The sequence below is a fragment of the Carettochelys insculpta genome, chromosome 6, assembly GCF_033958435.1.
Source record: "Carettochelys insculpta isolate YL-2023 chromosome 6, ASM3395843v1, whole genome shotgun sequence".
NCBI lineage: Eukaryota > Metazoa > Chordata > Testudines > Carettochelyidae > Carettochelys > Carettochelys insculpta.
In genome coordinates, this window is record NC_134142.1 from 120,571,138 (window position 1) to 120,588,422 (window position 17,285).

At 64.1% G+C, this 17,285-nt stretch overlaps 2 protein-coding genes across 3 annotated transcripts; one reads left to right on the top strand and one right to left on the bottom strand.

The window, feature by feature from the left end:
- Nucleotides 1-539: 539 nt before the first annotated feature.
- On the bottom strand, nucleotides 540-16,360 carry SMTNL1 (smoothelin like 1). 2 transcript variants are annotated; one of them, XM_074998102.1, is made up of 9 exons: nucleotides 16,234-16,360; nucleotides 13,870-14,833; nucleotides 13,393-13,549; nucleotides 11,938-11,980; nucleotides 11,590-11,757; nucleotides 11,099-11,201; nucleotides 10,450-10,601; nucleotides 9,389-9,577; nucleotides 540-1,016 (listed from the first exon to the last, which is right to left on the bottom strand). In XM_074998102.1, the coding sequence occupies exons 2-8, from the start codon at nucleotides 14,830-14,832 to the stop codon at nucleotides 9,433-9,435; spliced, it is 1,731 nt and encodes a 576-aa protein (XP_074854203.1). In that variant the 5' UTR covers nucleotide 14,833; nucleotides 16,234-16,360; the 3' UTR covers nucleotides 540-1,016; nucleotides 9,389-9,432. The 2 variants fall into 2 exon arrangements, with proteins under 2 accessions (XP_074854203.1, XP_074854202.1); XM_074998101.1 differs by lacking the exon at nucleotides 540-1,016 and adding an exon at nucleotides 8,467-8,612.
- Nucleotides 2,952-7,480, top strand: UBE2L6 (ubiquitin conjugating enzyme E2 L6). The gene is made up of 4 exons (XM_074998103.1): nucleotides 2,952-3,112; nucleotides 5,495-5,590; nucleotides 5,741-5,927; nucleotides 6,560-7,480. The coding sequence occupies exons 1-4, from the start codon at nucleotides 3,086-3,088 to the stop codon at nucleotides 6,712-6,714; spliced, it is 465 nt and encodes a 154-aa protein (XP_074854204.1). The 5' UTR covers nucleotides 2,952-3,085; the 3' UTR covers nucleotides 6,715-7,480.
- Nucleotides 16,361-17,285: the final 925 nt, after the last annotated feature.

Sequence of the window (17,285 nt, forward strand, 5' to 3'; positions counted from 1 at the left end):
GCCAGGGGCAGGGCAGTGGGCTGACAGTGCTTTTCCTGCTATGCAGGGTTTATAGCTTGGTTCAGTAGCTTTCAGCACCCCCATTATACCAATAGTTCCGGGGCTCTTGTCCTCTGGACAGCGCACGAGGGCACGAAGCCCCTGTTCTTGTTTCCTGTCCCGGGGGCGGCTCTGCTTCCACTGGGATCCGAGCTCTGGTTAGGTCGGCAAACCTCAGCCACGTCCAGTATGTGTATTTCTGTGCTGCCCTCTCCCCAGGTTAGCCTGGACGTCCGTGGGGGATCGCAGGGGCGGAATGGGGATCAGGATCCAGCCCTGCTTGGCCTTCGAAACAAACGTTTGTGGATGGGGCGGGAATCTCTGTCCTCTTGTGCCGTCTCCCAGCTTCTCCCGAGCAGCTCAGGTGCCCGAGGGCAAAACGCTGATGCAGCATCACAAAACCAGTCCCATCCGCACCTAGGGAAGGTCATGAGGCTGGCATGGGGCTGCCGACAAATTCCTGTCCCCTGTAAACGCACAGCAGACCCGAGTCTGACCTTGCCCCCGGGCCTGATCCAAAGTTGAGGGACTTCTCTGGGTCAGATGCGAGTGGCTCCAAAGCGAATCCGGACTGAGCTCAGAATCCAATCTGAGGCTGGATCCTGCCTGATGCTCTTTGTGCGTTGGCTCCTTTGGCCCGAATGGAACAGCCACCGTTTGGACGGCCTTCCTTCCGATTTACCACAATACAAGATGGAAGTTGGCCAGGCTGTCTGCACCAAGCTTGGTGCAAATAGGGCGGCTCTGACTCAGCCTCCGGCGCTTATGGGGAAATCAGCTTGACTGTGTAAGAATATCGTGAAAGCGAGCGTGAATCTGATCAGGTCTTATCTAGACACAAAAGCTGACCAAGTTAGCCATCCCAGCACAGTCAGAGTGGATGGAATTATGCTGTTATACAGTTTATATCCACTCCTACGATGTAGTTTATAACAGTGCACACAGGTAGAAAGGTGTACACCTTGTGACGGCTATTCCTGTACAAGAAAAAGTAAAAACTACACTAGTATACAACACTGGCATACCCACGTAACTGCATTTACACGGACAACAAGAAGCCCTGTGGCACTTTATAGACAAACAGATATTTTGGAGTGTAAGCTTTTGTGGGCAAAGACCCGCTTCATCACTCCGCTACCTCTCTGATGCATTTACACTTGTGGCTGTACTAATCCAACAACATCTGGAGCAAATCACACGTGTTCGTGACAACGCTGTATGTATGGCAGGTCTAGCTCAGTGAGCTGCTGAAACATTAACCCTTGTGGAAGCTCTGCAGAGGTCCTGCCCAAAGAGAGCCAGATCCAGAGACAGAATCCAGCCTCATGTTAGATTCTGAGCTCAATCTGGATTCACTTTGGAGTGATTTGGATGCGATTCAAAGAATTCCCAACTCAGTGATCCCTGAATGGGGAGGTTCAGGCACTCAACACACACCCCTTTCTGTGATCCCTGATAGGGCTGACATCTGTTCAGATCTTCCAAGGATTGTCCCTTTTGGGGAGTAGCTGTCCTGGGGGATCTGTAAGTTTCCCAGGATGTTGAAAGTCCTGGGTTTTTTCAGTAGCAGAGAAGTGGCTGTGGTAGTCTGTATTCTAACAAAACCAACCAGCAATCATGTAGCACTTAAAAGACTAACAAAATAATTTATTAGGTGATGAGCTTTTGTGAGACAGACCCACTTCTTCAGATCAATCCTCCCTTCAGGCCTCCTCAGGGATCTAGATTTGGGGTGTGAATGGAGTGACCATCTGTCTCGTTTTTGATGGGACAATATTTTCCATCATATTTCCCCCATCCCAGCCCCATATTTTGGGTGACATTCTGGAGTCCCAATTTATTTTGCAAAACGGGCTGAATGCCCCATATTTTACAGTGGTTCACTGGCTTCCCTCACCTGGGGGAGTGGGAAGCTGGGAGACAGACCGTCCGGTGGCTCAGCTGCCACACGGCTTCACCCCCGGGGGCTGGAGCTGGGGGTGTGAACCAGGGCTTTAGTGGGGTTGGATCTGGGTCTGTGGATGTTGGAGCAGGGGCTGGGGCTCTGAGGCTTGGAGCAGGAGCCGGATTGGAGCTGGAGGTGTCGCTGTCGGGAGCTGAGCTGGGCCATGGAGGTTGGAGTGGGAGCCGGAGCTGGGGGGGTTCGAGCGGGACCACTGGAGCTGGAGCCAGGGCCAGGGGGCCTGAAGCTGGAGCCATGGGGGGTCGAGGTGGGGGGTGTGTGTGGATAAACTTTGGCTGCAATGGGGTTGGAGCCAGAGCTGACCGGCTTCCCCAACGGGAGCAGCTGGGAACTGGACCTGTGCAGCGGCGCAGGATGCCACCAACAGCTCAGGGAAACCACGTGCTTCCCTGGCGGGGCGGCAGCTCTGTTCCTGGCGCCCCAGATAGGGTGACCATCCCTTCCGTCTTGGATAGGACGGGGGTCATTCCCCATGTCCCATATTTGGTTGGGGAGATATGGTCACCTTAGGTGTGACGGGGCTAGAGGGTCCCCAGGCCTCCCCAGTGATCAGAGAGATGGGGTGTGAGGGGGCTAGAGTGTCCCCAGGCCCCCTCAGGGATCACAGAGATGGGGTATGGCGGGGCTAGAGGGTCCCCAGGCCTCCCCAGTGATCACAGAGATGGGGTGTGAAGGGGCTAGAGTGTCCCCAGGCCCCCTCAGGGATCACAGAGATGGGGCATGAGGGGGCTAGAGGGTCCCCAGGCCTCCCCAGTGATCACAGAGATGGGGCGTGAGGGGGCTAGAGGGGCCCCAGACCTCCGCAGGAATCACAGAGATGGGGCGTGAGGGAGCTAGAGGGGCCCCAGGCCTCCTCAGGGATCAGAGAGACGGGGTGTGAAGGCTGGGGACACTCTATCCCCGTCACACCCCGTCTCTGTGATCCCAGTGGCGGGGCCGCTCGCTCTGCTCGGCAGAGGCCGGGGCGGGGCGGGGGCCGCTCTAGCCCGCCCAGGCCGACGGGGCCCAGCCCCGGGGGTGGCTCCTCGATCAGCAGCCGCTCGCAGACTCGCTGCTCCGGGCGGGGCCGGCCGGGCTGGAAAGATGGCGGCGAGCAGGAGAGTGGGGAAGGTGCGGGGCCAGGCCGGGCGAGGTGGGGGTCAGGTCGGACGGGTCTGCTGTGGGGAGGGGCAGTGGGGGGGCTGGCTCTAGGGGGGCAGTGTGGGGAGGGGCAGTGGGGGGGCTGGCTGTGGGGAAGGGTGGTGGGGGGCTGGCTGTGGGGAGGGGCAGTGGGGGGGCTGGCTGTAGGGAAGGGCGGTGGGGGGCTGGCTGTGGGGAGGGGCAGTGGGGGGGCTGGCTCTAGGGGGGCAGTGTGGGGAGGGGCAGTGGGGGGGCTGGCTGTGGGGAAGGGTAGTGGGGGGCTGGTTGTGGGGCTGGCTGTAGGGAGGGGCAGGGGGGGCTGGGTGTGGGGAGGGGCAGTGGGGCGGCTGGCTGTAGGGGGGCAGTGTGGGGAAGGGTGGTGGGGGGGCTGGGTGTGGGGAGGAGCAGTGGGGGGGCTGGCTGTAGGGGGGCTGGGTGTGGGGAGGGGCAGTGGGGGGGCTGGGTGTGGGGAAGGGTAGTGGGGGGCTGGCTGTAGGGGGGCAGTGTGGGGAGGGTCAGTGGGGGGGCTGGCTGTGGGGAGGGGCAGTGTGTGGAAGGGTAGTGGGGGGCTGGTTGTGGGGTGCATGGTGGGGCTGCAGCGGGAGTTTTGCTTTTCTTTCATTGTGGTTTGGGTGCCCCCAGCTGGCCAGGGGTGCTTGACCCTGCTGTTCTCTGAGGGCCCCCTCCTGGGGTGGGGGGTCACACCCGGTCCCTCTGGCTCTCAGCAGTGGGGTTAACCCCTCCCTGTGTCTCCCCCGTCCCCTCACACCTGCCCCTGCCCTTCCTATGCACCGGGGGCATGGTCAGAGGGGCAGACATGATGCCTGTGAAAAGAGGTGTGGGTATGTGTGGGGCAGGGGGGATCTGGCTCTGGCAACCATCTGGCTGCCAACCCCGTCCGATTAGCATAAAAACCAGACAAGAGTCTTGTCGTGTAACACTCGGGGTGTCTGTGACTCACAGAAAAAAGTGGGGCTGTGGGTCCCCTTAAGGCAAGGTGGTGGGGGGCTGACATGCATGTTCCCTGTGTGTGACCTGACCAACCTCAGGGGCCAACACCTCATGCTGGCCCTGGCGGTGTTGGCTTCCTAAAGTGTGTAGCATCTTTCGAGGGACCAGCTGCAGATTGCCATGAGGGAGGGCGGGCTGTGTGTGTGGGGAAGGGAGGGTGTCGGGGGCGAAGTGGAACATGGCAGGAGGAAAGGAAGCAGAGCGAAATCTAAACATAAGTGCACGGAACAGACAGGTGCTTTCACTTTCTGTAGCTGCTGCCTGGGAAAGTCCCTGGCCGGTTTCTCGGAAAGCAAAGGCAGAGGGTGCGGAAAGGTGGGGAGTGTCGGAGTGCTGGCCGGCCTGGGAACTAAAGGAATAAGCTCTGTTTTTCTGGAGCGACCTGTTTTGGGAGCTGTCAGGTCTCTTGGGGTGGGAGTGGGGAACCCTAGAGTAGCTGGAGGGTCCCTCATCCCCTGGGAGTTGCCCCAGTCGGGGAGGTGAGGGTTGCTAGCAGCCGGAGGCTTTGCTCTTTGGGAGCAGGAAGTGAGTTTGTGTGCACAGACCTTCCCCTGCTCCTCAGGGCACCAGCCTTCCCCACCCACACTGCCAGGGGGCTGTGGCCAACCACTGGGAAGCAGTGGTCCCACACTACATCAGTACAGCTGCTGCTGGAACATTGCCCTGACTGGGGGGTGGGTCTCAGTGCTGGTCAGATTTGCCCTTATTGCTCCTCTGTCCTGACGGGAGGGTGGCCAGGCCACTCAGTGACAGACGTGGCAACCTGACGCCTGGGGTCACAGCACCACCCAGATTTGACCTGACTGCCCCTCTGTCCAGAGGGAGGGGCCGTTGGGCCAAATGGTGCCTGGGTCGGTGCCTGTCCGGCAGAGCACAGGCCAGTGTGGGAGTCCTGGCAGCATCTGCTGGGTGGATAAGAGGGCAGACTTCCTGGCCAAGGGAGACCCAGAGTCAGAGTAAAGAGCTTAAGGCCAGAAGGGGCCACTAGTTCATCTAGTCTGACCACCCCCATATCACTGGAGACCAATACCCCCTTCCCTCACTAACCCCAGCAACTAAAATGGGGTCCAGATATTACAGCCCATAGGAGACGGGAGTACTCGGTGGTACAGGCAGAGACTGGAGGGACCCAGATGCACCAGTGTGTGCGACCCCCACGGTGACGGGGAAGGGATGAAGTGAGAGAACCTGCATCATCCTAGCAAGTGGCCCATCCCGTGCACTCAGCAGAGGAGGGTGGAAAGCCTCCAGCACTGACGGGGGTGCAGGGAGTTCCAACCCTGCCCCACATATGGCCATCAGGAGCAGAGGGCAGTTGGGGCAGCGCGTGGTCTGATGGCTCTTCTCTGCCCCCTGCTGCAGGAGCTGGACGACTTGAAGAGGTCTGGGTCCCGCTGCCTGAAGGACATTGAGGTGGACGACACCAATGTTCTTCTGTGGAAGGGGCTCCTGTTGCCGGTGCGTGTGAGCAGTGGGAGACGGCGGAGGGCAGAGGCCACGTGCCCCAAGGGGTCTGGGCCGGGTTCAGGTGGGACAAACCCTTAGTTCCCCCTTGGACGTTGGCTGGTTCTGTAGCTTACTGCCCTCTTTCTCCTGCCCTGCGCCCAGGACAACCCTCCCTACAACAAAGGTGCTTTCCGAATCGAGATCAGCTTCCCAGCTGAGTACCCCTTCAAGCCCCCCAAGGTCACCTTCAAAACGAAGATCTACCACCCCAACGTGGACGAGAAGGGGCAGGTCTGCCTGCCCATCATCAGCGCCGAGAACTGGAAACCCGCCACCAAGACAGATCAAGGTACGTGCCCTCCTGGGACATGGACATGTACGTGCAGCCAGTGCTGGGGGCAGTGTGGCTGGATGGGGCTGGTGCCCTGGGCGGTGCAGCTGGCAGTGCTGGGGGCAGTGTGGGTGGGTGGGACTGGCATCCCGAGGAGGGGCTGGCAGTGCCGGGGGCAGTGTGGGTGGGTGAGGCTGATGCCCTATGTGAGGACTGGCAGTGTGGGTGGGTGAGGCTGGTGCCCTGCGGGGGGGGGCTGGCAGTGCCGGGGGCATTGTGGGTGGGTGGGGCTGGTGCCCTGTGTGGGGGCTGGCAGTGCCGGGGGCACTGTGGGCGGGTGGGGCTGGCGCCCTGCGGGGGAGCTGGCAGTGCCGGGGGCAGTGTGGGCAGGTGAGGCTGGCGCCCTGTGGGGGGGCTGGCAGTGCCGGGGCAGTGTGGGTGGGGCTGGCGCCCTGCGGGGGCGCTGGCAGTGCTGGGGCAGTGTGGGTGGGGCTGGCGCTCTGCGGGGGGGCTGGCAGTGCCGGGGGCAGTGTGGGCGGGTGAGGCTGGTGCCCGGGGGGCCCACACTGGCAGTGCCAGGGACAGTGCTGCGCAGCAGTCACACTGCCCCGCTCTGGGCCACGGTGACCCCTTCCTGCCTGTCGGTGCAGTGATCCAGGCCCTGATCGCCCTGGTGAACGAGCCCGAGCCGGAGCACCCGCTGCGCGCCGACCTGGCCGAGGAGTTCACCCACGACCGCAAGCAGTTCCTGCGCAACGCCGAGGATCACACCCGCCAGTTCAGCGAGAAGCGGCCCTGCGAGTGACCCCTCCCCCGCGCTGGAGCCCCTGCGTGCTGGGGTGGGGGGGGGCTTTTCCTTGAGGGGTGAGGCCTGTGCACTCATTGGGTGAGGTCTAGTGGTGTGGGTGTGGCCAAGGTGGCTCCTCCCACCAGTGCCTGCCCTCATGGCAGTGCACCCTCGGGATTCTGGGACATGTGCCCCACCCCCTGCCTGGACTCAGGGGGGAACCCAGCACCTCACTGTAACACTGATGTCTCCTGGGGGGCCCTTCCCCTGAGGGGGGGCCTGCAGCCCAGGTGGGCGGGGCATTGAAGTGGGTGCCTGGGCTTTCTCCTTCCCTGCATTGACTCCTTAGCTCACCCCATCTTCCCTGCGGGGGCCCCCCCAGCCTGCCGGGAGTGGCCAGGCCAGGGGCCGTTCCCCAGGCACCGAGCTCTGCGCCACCAACCCCAGCATCTCTCTCCGTTCGCCACCTGGCGCTTTAAAACAGCTGCGGCAAAGACCTGGGACAGCACAGAGCTTTGGGGTGGGGAGGGGCAGCAGGGGGTGCTTCCGCCACCTCCCAGCGCCTTCCCTGCCCCCAGGCCCACGCAGCTGAGGAATTGCCAGGGTTGTGTGTGGGGCGGGGGGAGCGTCCCCAGGAGCCCTGCAGCCGGGCTGGGGCTGCCTGCGGGCGATTCTGCCTTGAGACGACAAATGCTTTTTTTAACGTGGTCCTTTGGTTAGGGGTGGGGGGAGTTGTTTGTGTGACGTAATTTCCTTTTTCTGGACAATAAAAAGGGACGTGATCCCCCCGGCCCTGGCTCCTGTGTGCTGCGGCCTGCGCCAGGCCCCCAAGGCTGACTCCCAGCTGGCTGCCCCTCCTGCGGCAGCCCCGTGTCCCCGGGGGAGCTCTGGATAGCTCTAGATTCTGCCTGCCCTGAGCTCCATGCTGCAGGGGCCGGCACTGGGTCCTGCCCCACGGAGCCGAGTGCTGATCTGAGCCAGCTCCTTGCGTCCTCCACCCTGGGCTCCCTGGAGTCACCCAGCTCGGAGCTGCCAGGCTGGGTGTGTGGCCCAGTGTGCCCCCGGGGACCGAGAACTGAGGTCTTGGGCCCCTTGTGCCCAGTCAGAGCCCCCGGGTGGGCGAGTCAGAGCCTCTGCCAGCTTGAGTGATCGCATCCTGCCTCCCTTCCTTCCCCCGCTTGGCAGGGTCCGCTCCACTTCCTGTGCTGGGCGCAAGTCAGTTCAGTGGCCTGACCCTGGGCGCCCCCAGGCCAGTGCTGAGGGCCCTGGAGCTGGGAGAAGTTGGGGGTGGAGGGGCAGGATCCAGGGTCTGGAGCTAGAAGACTCTGCCGTGAGAGGGCAGCACAGAGCTGGGGGCCTCTTCTGGGCTGGAAGGGGGAGGGGGTCTGCTCCGTTGGGCAGAGCTGTGCCAGGGCCCCGGGGAAGGACCTGCACCCCGCCAAGGTCCTCCAGAGCACACAAGGTCACAGGCTCCCGGCTAGTCTCACATTGGCACCCACCCTTGGGGCCCGGCAGCTGCTGGAGCCCTACGTGTGGGGCGCGTGGCTGTAGCGGGTCTCAGGAGACGCCTCAGGCTGCCATCAGACATCTGCCAGGCCCTGGCTGGGATCCAGGGGCAGCGCTAGCCCTGGCCCCTGGCTGAAATGTGGCATTGGCGGGGGGCAGCTGCTGGGCATCGCTCCTGGGTGGGTCGCAGCCCCGGGCCGGAGCTGCTGAATCCCTTGACCCAGCCGAGCGAAGCTCAAGAAACCAGCCAGCGGCTGCCTGAGCTCGGAGCAGTTCAGCTTTACTGGCTCTGCCGGGACTTTGTGTGCGCTCAGCCTTGGGCTCCGGCTGGGCTGGGCTGGGGGTGGGCAGGAGGCGGCCGTGTGGCGGCAGCGGTGGAGATGCCAGGCGGGGGGAGCACCAGGACACACCTGTGGGGAGAGGGGGAGCGGGTAGCGCAGGGGTTGTGGGCACCCTGCCTGGGAGGGGATGGCTGTGCCCCATCAAGCTCAGAGGTGGGGAACCAGGGGCCATCTCCCAAGCAGTGCCCCCGGGCAGCACCCAGCTCGGCCCAGGCTGATGATGAGGGTGGGCATGGGTGGCAGGTACTGTTGGCAGCAGGAGGCTGTGCCAGGCATGGCTCTACCCCCTCCTCTGCGGCAGCCTGGCTCTCTAGGGGCTGGGGCAGGGGCTGTCCAGAGTCCTGGTGGTATCGACCACCCACCCTGAGACTCGGGGGCAACTGCAGCCATGTGTCTCCCTCCTGGAGCGCTCTGGGGCTAGGAGCAGTAGCCTGGCCTGGGGGGAGGGAGGGGGGCTCTGGGCTCATGGGGGACTGGGAACTAGCCCCTCCCAGTGGACTGAGCATGCACCGCCAATGCGGGCAGGGAGATGGCCTGAATGGGCCTGGCTTGGCCCAGCCCTGGCGGAGCTGCAGAGCCCATGTTTGAGTGCTCCTGGGGGAGCCTCCGTGTGTGCTTTAAAGGGGGACATGGTGGTGTCCCAGGGGGCTGGGCGCTGGGCTCCAGGAAAGTCCGTCTCCATCTGGCCCTCTGGGAAGAGGCCACACCCAGGCACCAGGGAGTCTGCGGCTCCTGCCTGGGCAGCAAGGGAATGTGGCCCCTGGGCGGATGAGCCTCCGTCCCCCCCAGCTGTTCTCCCCCATGCTCCCTGGGCCAGGCTGAATGGCCGGGCGGCCCCTCCTCACCCGGGCTGCTGGGCAGGCGCTGCTCTTCCTGGGCTGCCCCCGCCTCATTTCTTCTTGGTCTTCACCAGCCCCTTGGCCACCAGGCTACGGTACAGCTCCTGCACGTAGGTGTAGACGCACTTGGAGTCGGGGACGCTCATGTGCACCATGTCTTCCACCTCCAGCAGCGGGGCGCAGTCGGCGTGCTGCCTGTGGGGCGGAGGGGTCAGTACGGCCGCCCTGTTTCCGCCTCGGGGCTCTGGGTTTGCTCTGCGTCGCCCCTGGGCATGGCCGGCCCTCTGACCCCCATGCAAAGTTCCCAGCCGTGGCCTCTCTGCAACCCAGGCAATGCTCGATGTGGGGGGGGGGGGTCGCCCAGGATGCCATTGGTGGCAGGGGATGGGGGTGAAGGGAGGGTGAACACAGAGCTGTTGCCCTACAGTGGCTGTCCCTGCTGGGCCCTGGCCTGGTCGTGGCCGGGCTGGCGCTGGCTCTGGGCTCTGGGAGTTGGGGACCGAGGTGTGGAGTGCCCCAGAGTCGCAGGGTGGCCAATTATCTGAGGGCCTCAGTTACTGGGTATGAAACCCAGCCGGGCCTCCTCCAGCAGAGCTGATGTGCAGCTGCTGCACCCAGGCCCACCTGGCATCACAGCGCCTCCTGTGGGGAAGGGTGGGGCTGGACAGTGAAGTCTCCGCCCACTCTGTGGGTCACAGCTCCCCCTCCTGGGGGGAGAGGGGCTGGACATTGCAGACTCCATCCCCCTTTTAGTGTCACAGTGCCCCCTGCTGGGGAGGGCGGGGCTGGACACTGAATGCTCCGCCCCCTCTTTGGTGTCACTGCCCCCTGCTGGGGAGGGCAGGGCCGCATACTGCAGGCTCTGACCCCTCTTTAGTGTCACTGCCCCCTGCTGGGGAGGGCGGGGCTGGACACTGCAGGCTCCGCCCCCTCTTTAGTGTCACCGCCCCCTGCTGGACACCTGCAGGTTCCTGTTCTGCCCCCGCCTCCCCTGTTGGTTGTGTGGGAGAGGTCCCACCCTGGGTGGGGTTGGTGGCCCTAAGGGGGCGAGGGTGGAACACGCTCACTCGGCAGTGGCAAAGGCCAGGGCGAAGTTCTCCCTGCGGTTGGCTGGGTCGAGGGCTGCGTAGTCGAAGGCGTCGGGGAAGAACCTGTGGACCAGGGCGCAGAAGGCCAAGCCGCTGCTCCAGCTGGAGGAGAAGTTTTGGATGTCCACGTGCTGGGAGCGGGGCAGGGACACGGAGGGAGAACCGGTCAGCCCCACGTCTGCTGGTGGGCCACCTCCCTGGCCCGGCCACCTCCCAGCCCCTCTGTGGCACTGCAGGGTTCAGGCGGTGCCCGTCCCTGGGGGCTGCCCACCCCTCCCACATGCTAGGAAGAGGCAGGGGCAGAAAGCCTGGAGCTCTGCTCCATGGGCATCCCCACCGTGGCAGGGCGCCAGCGCTGTGCCCCTTGTGCCAGCCACCTGCCCCAGAGCTGCCCAGCTGCTAGCCTGCCTGACCCCCAGCCAGGCCCAGTCCCCCGCCCCTGGAAGGTCCAGGTGGCGGTGGGCAGCCTGCCTCTGGGCCCCTGCCCTTTGCTTCCATTGCCCCTCATTCCCCAAGCTCATTGTGGGGGAGAGAGGGGCTAGCATCTGCCCCCCACCCCAGGGCCTGCTGTGCCTATGAAGGGAGGGGACTGCAGACCAGGCACCACCTCACCCCGCCCGCCTCTCACCTCATAGCCACGGGTCTTGGCGCGACACCACTCCAGCAGCATGTTCTTGATGGCGTTGGCACCTCCAGTTTTCTTGATGCCGGGGGCGGGGCCGCTGGCTGCCCTGCAGGGGGCACGGGGAGGGTGGGGAGGGGACAGTGTCACAGAGCGAAGGGACACCGCTCATTCTGCTGGGTCAGTGACTAGCCAGGTCCCCTCCCCCTGCCCTGGGCCTACCAGCCCCCTGAGCTTACGTGGGGCTTGGCCAGCCCCCATAGCACCCTTGGTACTGCAATAGCTGCTCCGAGCACTTTGCTCCTGCCTGCAGGGGCAGGGAGTTCCGCAGATGACTGGGTGTCCCTCTCCACACCCCTTCTTGATGCATTGCTCTTTAATGGTGCTGGTTGGCCCCCATTGGTTGGCCGACCCTGGCCGAACCTCCAAGCTCCGCCCTTTCGTGCAGGCTGGCCCATTTGTAGTCCCCAGGGGGAGGATTTAACAGGCTGGCGCACCCCCCAAATTTCTCCATAATGGCCTTGCGGGACTGGGCCCTGGGTGCCAGCCGGGGTCGGGTCAGCTCCCTCCGATCCGGCGCTGGTCTCTTCGGCTTCTCCTTGGGAGCTGCGGCTCCCTCGGGCGCGAGGCTCTGCTCGCTGTCCTGCTGGGCTGCACCTCCAGGGCTGCAAGGAGAGGGGGCGTGGATCACGGAGCCCGCCGGGAAGAGAAGGGGTAGTGTGGTACGGGAAGGGAGGAAATCCCACTCCCTGGCCATGTGCCTTCCCTGTGCCCCAGCCTGGGACCAGGGGGCACCGTGCCAGGGTAGGAATTCTGTACCCTGGGTGCCTCCAGAGGTCTCTCACCTGGCACTGCCCTCTGCCGGGGCTGCTGGGCCTTGGGAGATACCTGAAAGGAATTCACAAAGTCTTGATGTTCAAATGAGTCACCACCGTGGGACCCACTGGGTATCTGAGATGGGGGGCTGAGCCGGGGGGCGCTATGTAGGGCAGGACTGTGCGGGGGGGACCCTGTGTGGGGGCTGGGGCTATGCTGGGGGTGACCCCTGTGGGGGGGCAGTGTGAGGGGGGGCAGGGCTGTGCTGGGGGTGACCCTGTGTGGGGGGCTGGGGTGACCCAGTGTGAGGGGCAGGGCTGTGCTGGGGAGGTGACCCCGTGGTGGGGGGGCTGTGCCAGGGGTGTCCCCGTCGGGTGGGGTGACCCTGTGTGACAAGCTGGGGATTTATATTTTGTTGCATGGCCGTTTTACCATCCCATAGTAACCCCATGTCTGTGCCTCAGTTTCCCTGGGTGGTGATGAGAATTTCAGGTGTGACTTTCCCGTCGGGAGCCTACCCCAGCTGCCTGCACCCACACAGTGGCTGACACCCTCCCTAACCTGAGCCTGGGAGAGAGTGCAGCCAGGTCACAACTCTCCCCGACACCGCAAGCAGGACAAAGGCCGGCAGAGGAGACTGGCGCGGGGGCAGGGGTGTCTGGGACCAGCAGGTGGGAGTCTGAGCTGCCTGGGGGCGCAGGCCCTTTGCCCTGGGCTCCCGTCTCCCAGAGGTGGAATTTGATGACGTTTACTGGCTTCTGTCCGTTCTATGCTGTGTCCCTGTCGCCAATGAAACGTTCTGGTCTACCTGCTGGCTGCAGAGCAGGTGGCAGGGCCCTGTGACTCCCCCAGGCTTTGGTGACAGCCTTGGAGGAGTTGGGGGACTGACGCTGGCTGTGCAGTGAGGCAGGGCTGGGGGAGTGATGCTGTGGGGTAGGGGCTGTGCTGGGGGCTGATGCTGGCTGTGCAGTGGGGCAGGGCTGGGGGAGTGATGCTGTGGGGTAGGGGCAGTGCTGGGGGCTGACGCTGGGTGCGCAGTGGGGCAGGGCTGGGGGAGTGATGCTGTAGGGGAGGGGCTGTGCTGGGGGCTGATGCTGGCTGTGCAGTGGGGCAGGGCTGGGGAGTGATGCTGTGGGGTAGGGGCAGTGCTGGGGGCTGACGCTGGGTGTGCAGTGGGGCAGGGCTGGGGAGTGATGCTGTGGGGTAGGGGCAGTGCTGGGGGCTGACGCTGGGTGTGGCGTGGGGCAGGGCTGGGGGAGTGATGTTGTGGGGGAGGGGCAGTGCTGGGGGCTGACGCTGGGTGCGCAGTGGGGCAGGGCTGGGGAGTGATGCTGTGGGGTAGGGGCAGTGCTGGGGGCTGATGCTGGGTGCGCAGTGGGGCAGGGCTGGGGGAGTGATGCTGGTGGGTGACCCTGTGTGTAGGGGGGGCTCTGGGCACACCCCCTCCTGTATTCTCCTCCTCCCCCGGCTCCCACTGTCCTCACCTGGCTGGGGAGCCCCTGTCTCCGCCCTGAAGGCAGCATCTCCTGTGGGGCTGGCCGGCCCCTCATCAGGGGAGCTTGGTGTAGGCTCACCCCACTCCTCCTCCTCGCCTCCCGTCTCCGGGGACAGCGGCTCCTCCGAGGTGCTCCCACCGCGCCCCTGGGGGGGACAAAGCCCTTTAATAGGCCCAGCACCCTGCCCCCAAATTCCATAAGGTCCAGACCCACCCCCCACTGGCCCTCCGCCCGCCTCCATAGCCACTCTGCCCCCACAAGCGAGATTTGAACCGCTCTCCCATAGGGAGTCACCAGTGGGGCTGAGCCCCCAAGGCCTGGGAGCTGCTCCCTGCTATGTCCTGGGCAGGCTTGTACACCCATGGCTTAGGGCAGGGCCTGTGGTCCTCTGCAGCACCTTCCCGGCATGCTCGCCCCGAGGGGCTTCCCTTTCCCCGTTGTCCCCCTGCCTTGGGGGGCACTCACCGGTCTGACCAGAGCATTGCTGGCCTCCTCGGCTGCGGCTCCTCGCTCCTCAGCTCTCTGTGTCTCTGGCTTGGCCTTGCCATCACCCTCCTGGGGCTCAGGCCCAGACCTTCCTACTGCTGCTCCAGCCCCCTGCCCCTCCTCTGGCTCAGCTCCAATGTCGCCTGGGCCCCCTGCTTCACCGCCCTGCTTAGCATCACTCCCAGAATCCCCTGCTCCCTCAGTCTCCCCACCCTGCTTAGCATCACTCCCAGAATCCCCTGCTTCCTCAGTCTCCCCACCCTGCTTAGCATCACTCCCAGAATCCCCTGCTCCCTCAGACTGCCCACCCTGCTTAGCATCACTCCCAGAATCCCCTGCTCCCTCAGTCTCCCCACCCTGCTTAGCATCACTCCCAGAATCCCCTGCTCCCTCAGACTGCCCACCCTGCTTAGCATCACTCCCAGAATCCCCTGCTTCCTCAGTCTCCCCACCCTGCTTAGCATCACTCCCAGAATCCCCTGCTCCCTCAGTCTCCCCACCCTGCTTAGCATCACTCCCAGAATCCCTTGCTCCCTCAGTCTCCCCACCCTGCTTAGCATCACTCCCAGAATCCCCTGCTTCCTCAGACTGCCCACCCTGCTTAGCATCACTCCCAGAATCCCCTGCTCCCTCAGTCTCCCCACCCTGCTTAGCATAACTCCCAGCATTCCCTGCTCCCTCAGACTGCCCACCCTGCTTAGCATCACTCCCAGAATCCCCTGCTCCCTCAGACTCCCCACCCTGCTTAGCATCACTCCCAGAATCCTTTACTCCCCTGGCCTCACCACTCCCCTTAGCATGACTCCCAGAATTCCCTGCGCTCCCCTTCTCCTCCAGACCATCTTTGCCCTGAGCCTCCTCCACCCCTTCAGCCTCCCTGGCTGTGGCCCCGGGCTCCTCTGCCGTCGGCGTGGGGTGCGAGCTGCCTGCCTGCGCCTCCATCCTGGAAGGAGACAAGAGGCGTGTGGGTCACACAGGCAGCAGGGAACTGCGCTGGGGCTGTGCATGACTCCCTGGCCTGCCCAAGGACCAGCCACCCATATCCCATACACCCTCCACCCCAAGCCCCACACAACACTGGCAGGTCTGGGGTGGGAGTGGGGCAGGCAGCAGCTGGGCGCCCTCTGCTGGCCAGGCCCTGGGATTGCGACAGCTCTGATGGGCCCTTGCATCACTCCAGCACAGCTCTGTTTGTCGGGGTCAGGGCAGGACTGGGGCTCCTTGCTGTGTGGGGCAGGCAAGGGGGGCACACAGAGTCCTTGGGGTGGGGGCGCTGCAGGGTATCCCTGCATGGGAGGGGATGGAGGGTTGCACCCTGGGATCAAGGGGTGCAGGGAATGGAGGGTGATGGGAGCCTTTGGTTCGTGCAAGGAGCTGTACCCATGCCAGAGGGGTGTGGCTCTGCAGTAAATACCATACGGCCCACCTAGCCCCAGGGGAAGCAACCGGGACGGGGGGCTTGGGGCTGGCTATGCGGCACCCAGGCTGCTGCTGGCCCTTTAAAGCTGGGGGCACGGTCGCCTCCCCTGCTGCCCACCTCCCACCATCACTCAGCAAACAATCCCCACGAGCTGCATCAGGCCTCTGACTCAGGCACCAAACTTGCAGGGGCGGAGGGGTTGCAAAGGGGGCAGGGGACCCCCCTCGGCTGCTAAATATACCCCTGACATTTACTGTTCTGCCAGACCCGGGCCACTGGGGATTTGCCAACACCTGCCCCCACCCCCATGGTAACTGCCTACACCCCCGGCTCCCCCAGCACAGCCAGTGCCCTGTAACCCACTGCTCCACCCAGCCCCCAGCTCCCCCAGTGCAACCAGTGCCCTGTAACCCACTGCTCCACCCAGCCCCCAGCTCCTCCAGCACAGCCAGTGCCCTGTAACCCACTGCTCCACCCAGCCCCCAGCTCCCCCAGTGCAACCAGTGCCCTGTAACCCACTGCTCCACCCAGCCCCCAGCTCCTCCAGCACAACCAGTGCCCTGTAACCCACTGCTCCACCCAGCCCCCAGCTCCTCCAGCACAGCCAGTGCCCTGTAACCCACTGCTCCACCCAGCCCCCAGCTCCTCCAGCACAGCCAGTGCCCTGTAACCCCACTGCTCTACCCAGCCCCTGGGACCCCAGTGCAGCCCCACAGCCCCTCATCCCATGAGTTGCCTTTGATACAGGAGGTCTCTCCCAGTGCCTGCGAGAGGGAAGGGGGCTGGGGATGGTTCCAAGGCATCCCAAGCCAGGGTGGGGGAGATCTACAGCCCCCCCACCTCTACCTACTGGCCTGGTTGTCCAATGCCCCCACCTGCCCCATCCCTCCAGGAGCCAGACTGCTGGCCAGGGCTGCACCCACCTCCGACTGCTCCGTGGGGCAGGCTGGATCTGGGCTCGGTCCCCATCCGCCCTGCCTTTGTGTCACTGCCCTTGGCACAGCCCCGCGGGGCAGCTCAGCCTATTTTTACCCGGAGAGGAACAGGTGCTACTTTCATTCATTCCTTCCCCCACCCCCGGTGAGGGGGGCTGCACTCTGCCAGCGCGATGGGGGAACCCCTGGGGGGAGCCTGAGGGGCCCTGTAGAGACCCCCACCGGGCAGGGGAGGGGCCCCTCGTGCCGAGGTGGCAAATGGGGCTCCCACCCTGCCAGCACCAGGAGCCCCTCCCCCACCCCCAGTGCTGCCCCTGCTGCGTGGGCACCAGCTGCCCAGTTGGCACCAGAGCTGGAGCTAAGAGAGCCAGGGGGTGCCAGGTGGACCCTGCTCTCAGGGCTCTTACTTCCACAGGGCCGAGGGCCAGAGGGTTATCATCACCCCTCCCCCAGTCCTGGCATTGCTTGGGGAGCTCTGCCCCCCTGTGACCAGACTGAGGAATTACAGGTGCCCCCAGGGTAGCAGGGATTGAACCAGGCTCCTCTGGGTACACTCCAGTGGAGGGAAAGGAGCCCCTGCTCTGTTAGCCTAGGCTGGTGTGGTCAGCTCAGCCCCCACTGGAAGTGGACGAGGCCAGGTCCTGTTAGCTTTTCCCCCACCTCTGCATGGGGTCCCCCCACTCCGGAGCCTGGAGATTCAGGCACGTGGGGGCTGGGGCAGCCAGGAATCACTCCCCACTGCACAGGTGAGACACAACTTTCTGGCCAATCAGGAAGGAGATTCCCCCCCACCCCGTGCACACACCATAAATGCCTCTGGTGAGCATCTAGGCCAGGGGTCAGCAACCCCCGGCACTGCTACCCATGGCAAACAAGCCAATTTCCAATGGCACATGAGGGGGGGAGCTCAGCCCCCCTCCCCTCTCCCCATGTAGCTGGGGCCTTGTGCTGGGGCCAGCTGGGGCAAGGGCTGGGGCTGGAACCCCTGCAGGGGCATTTATCTGCCAAGATTTTCAGAGCACCAAGTGGAGAAAAATCAA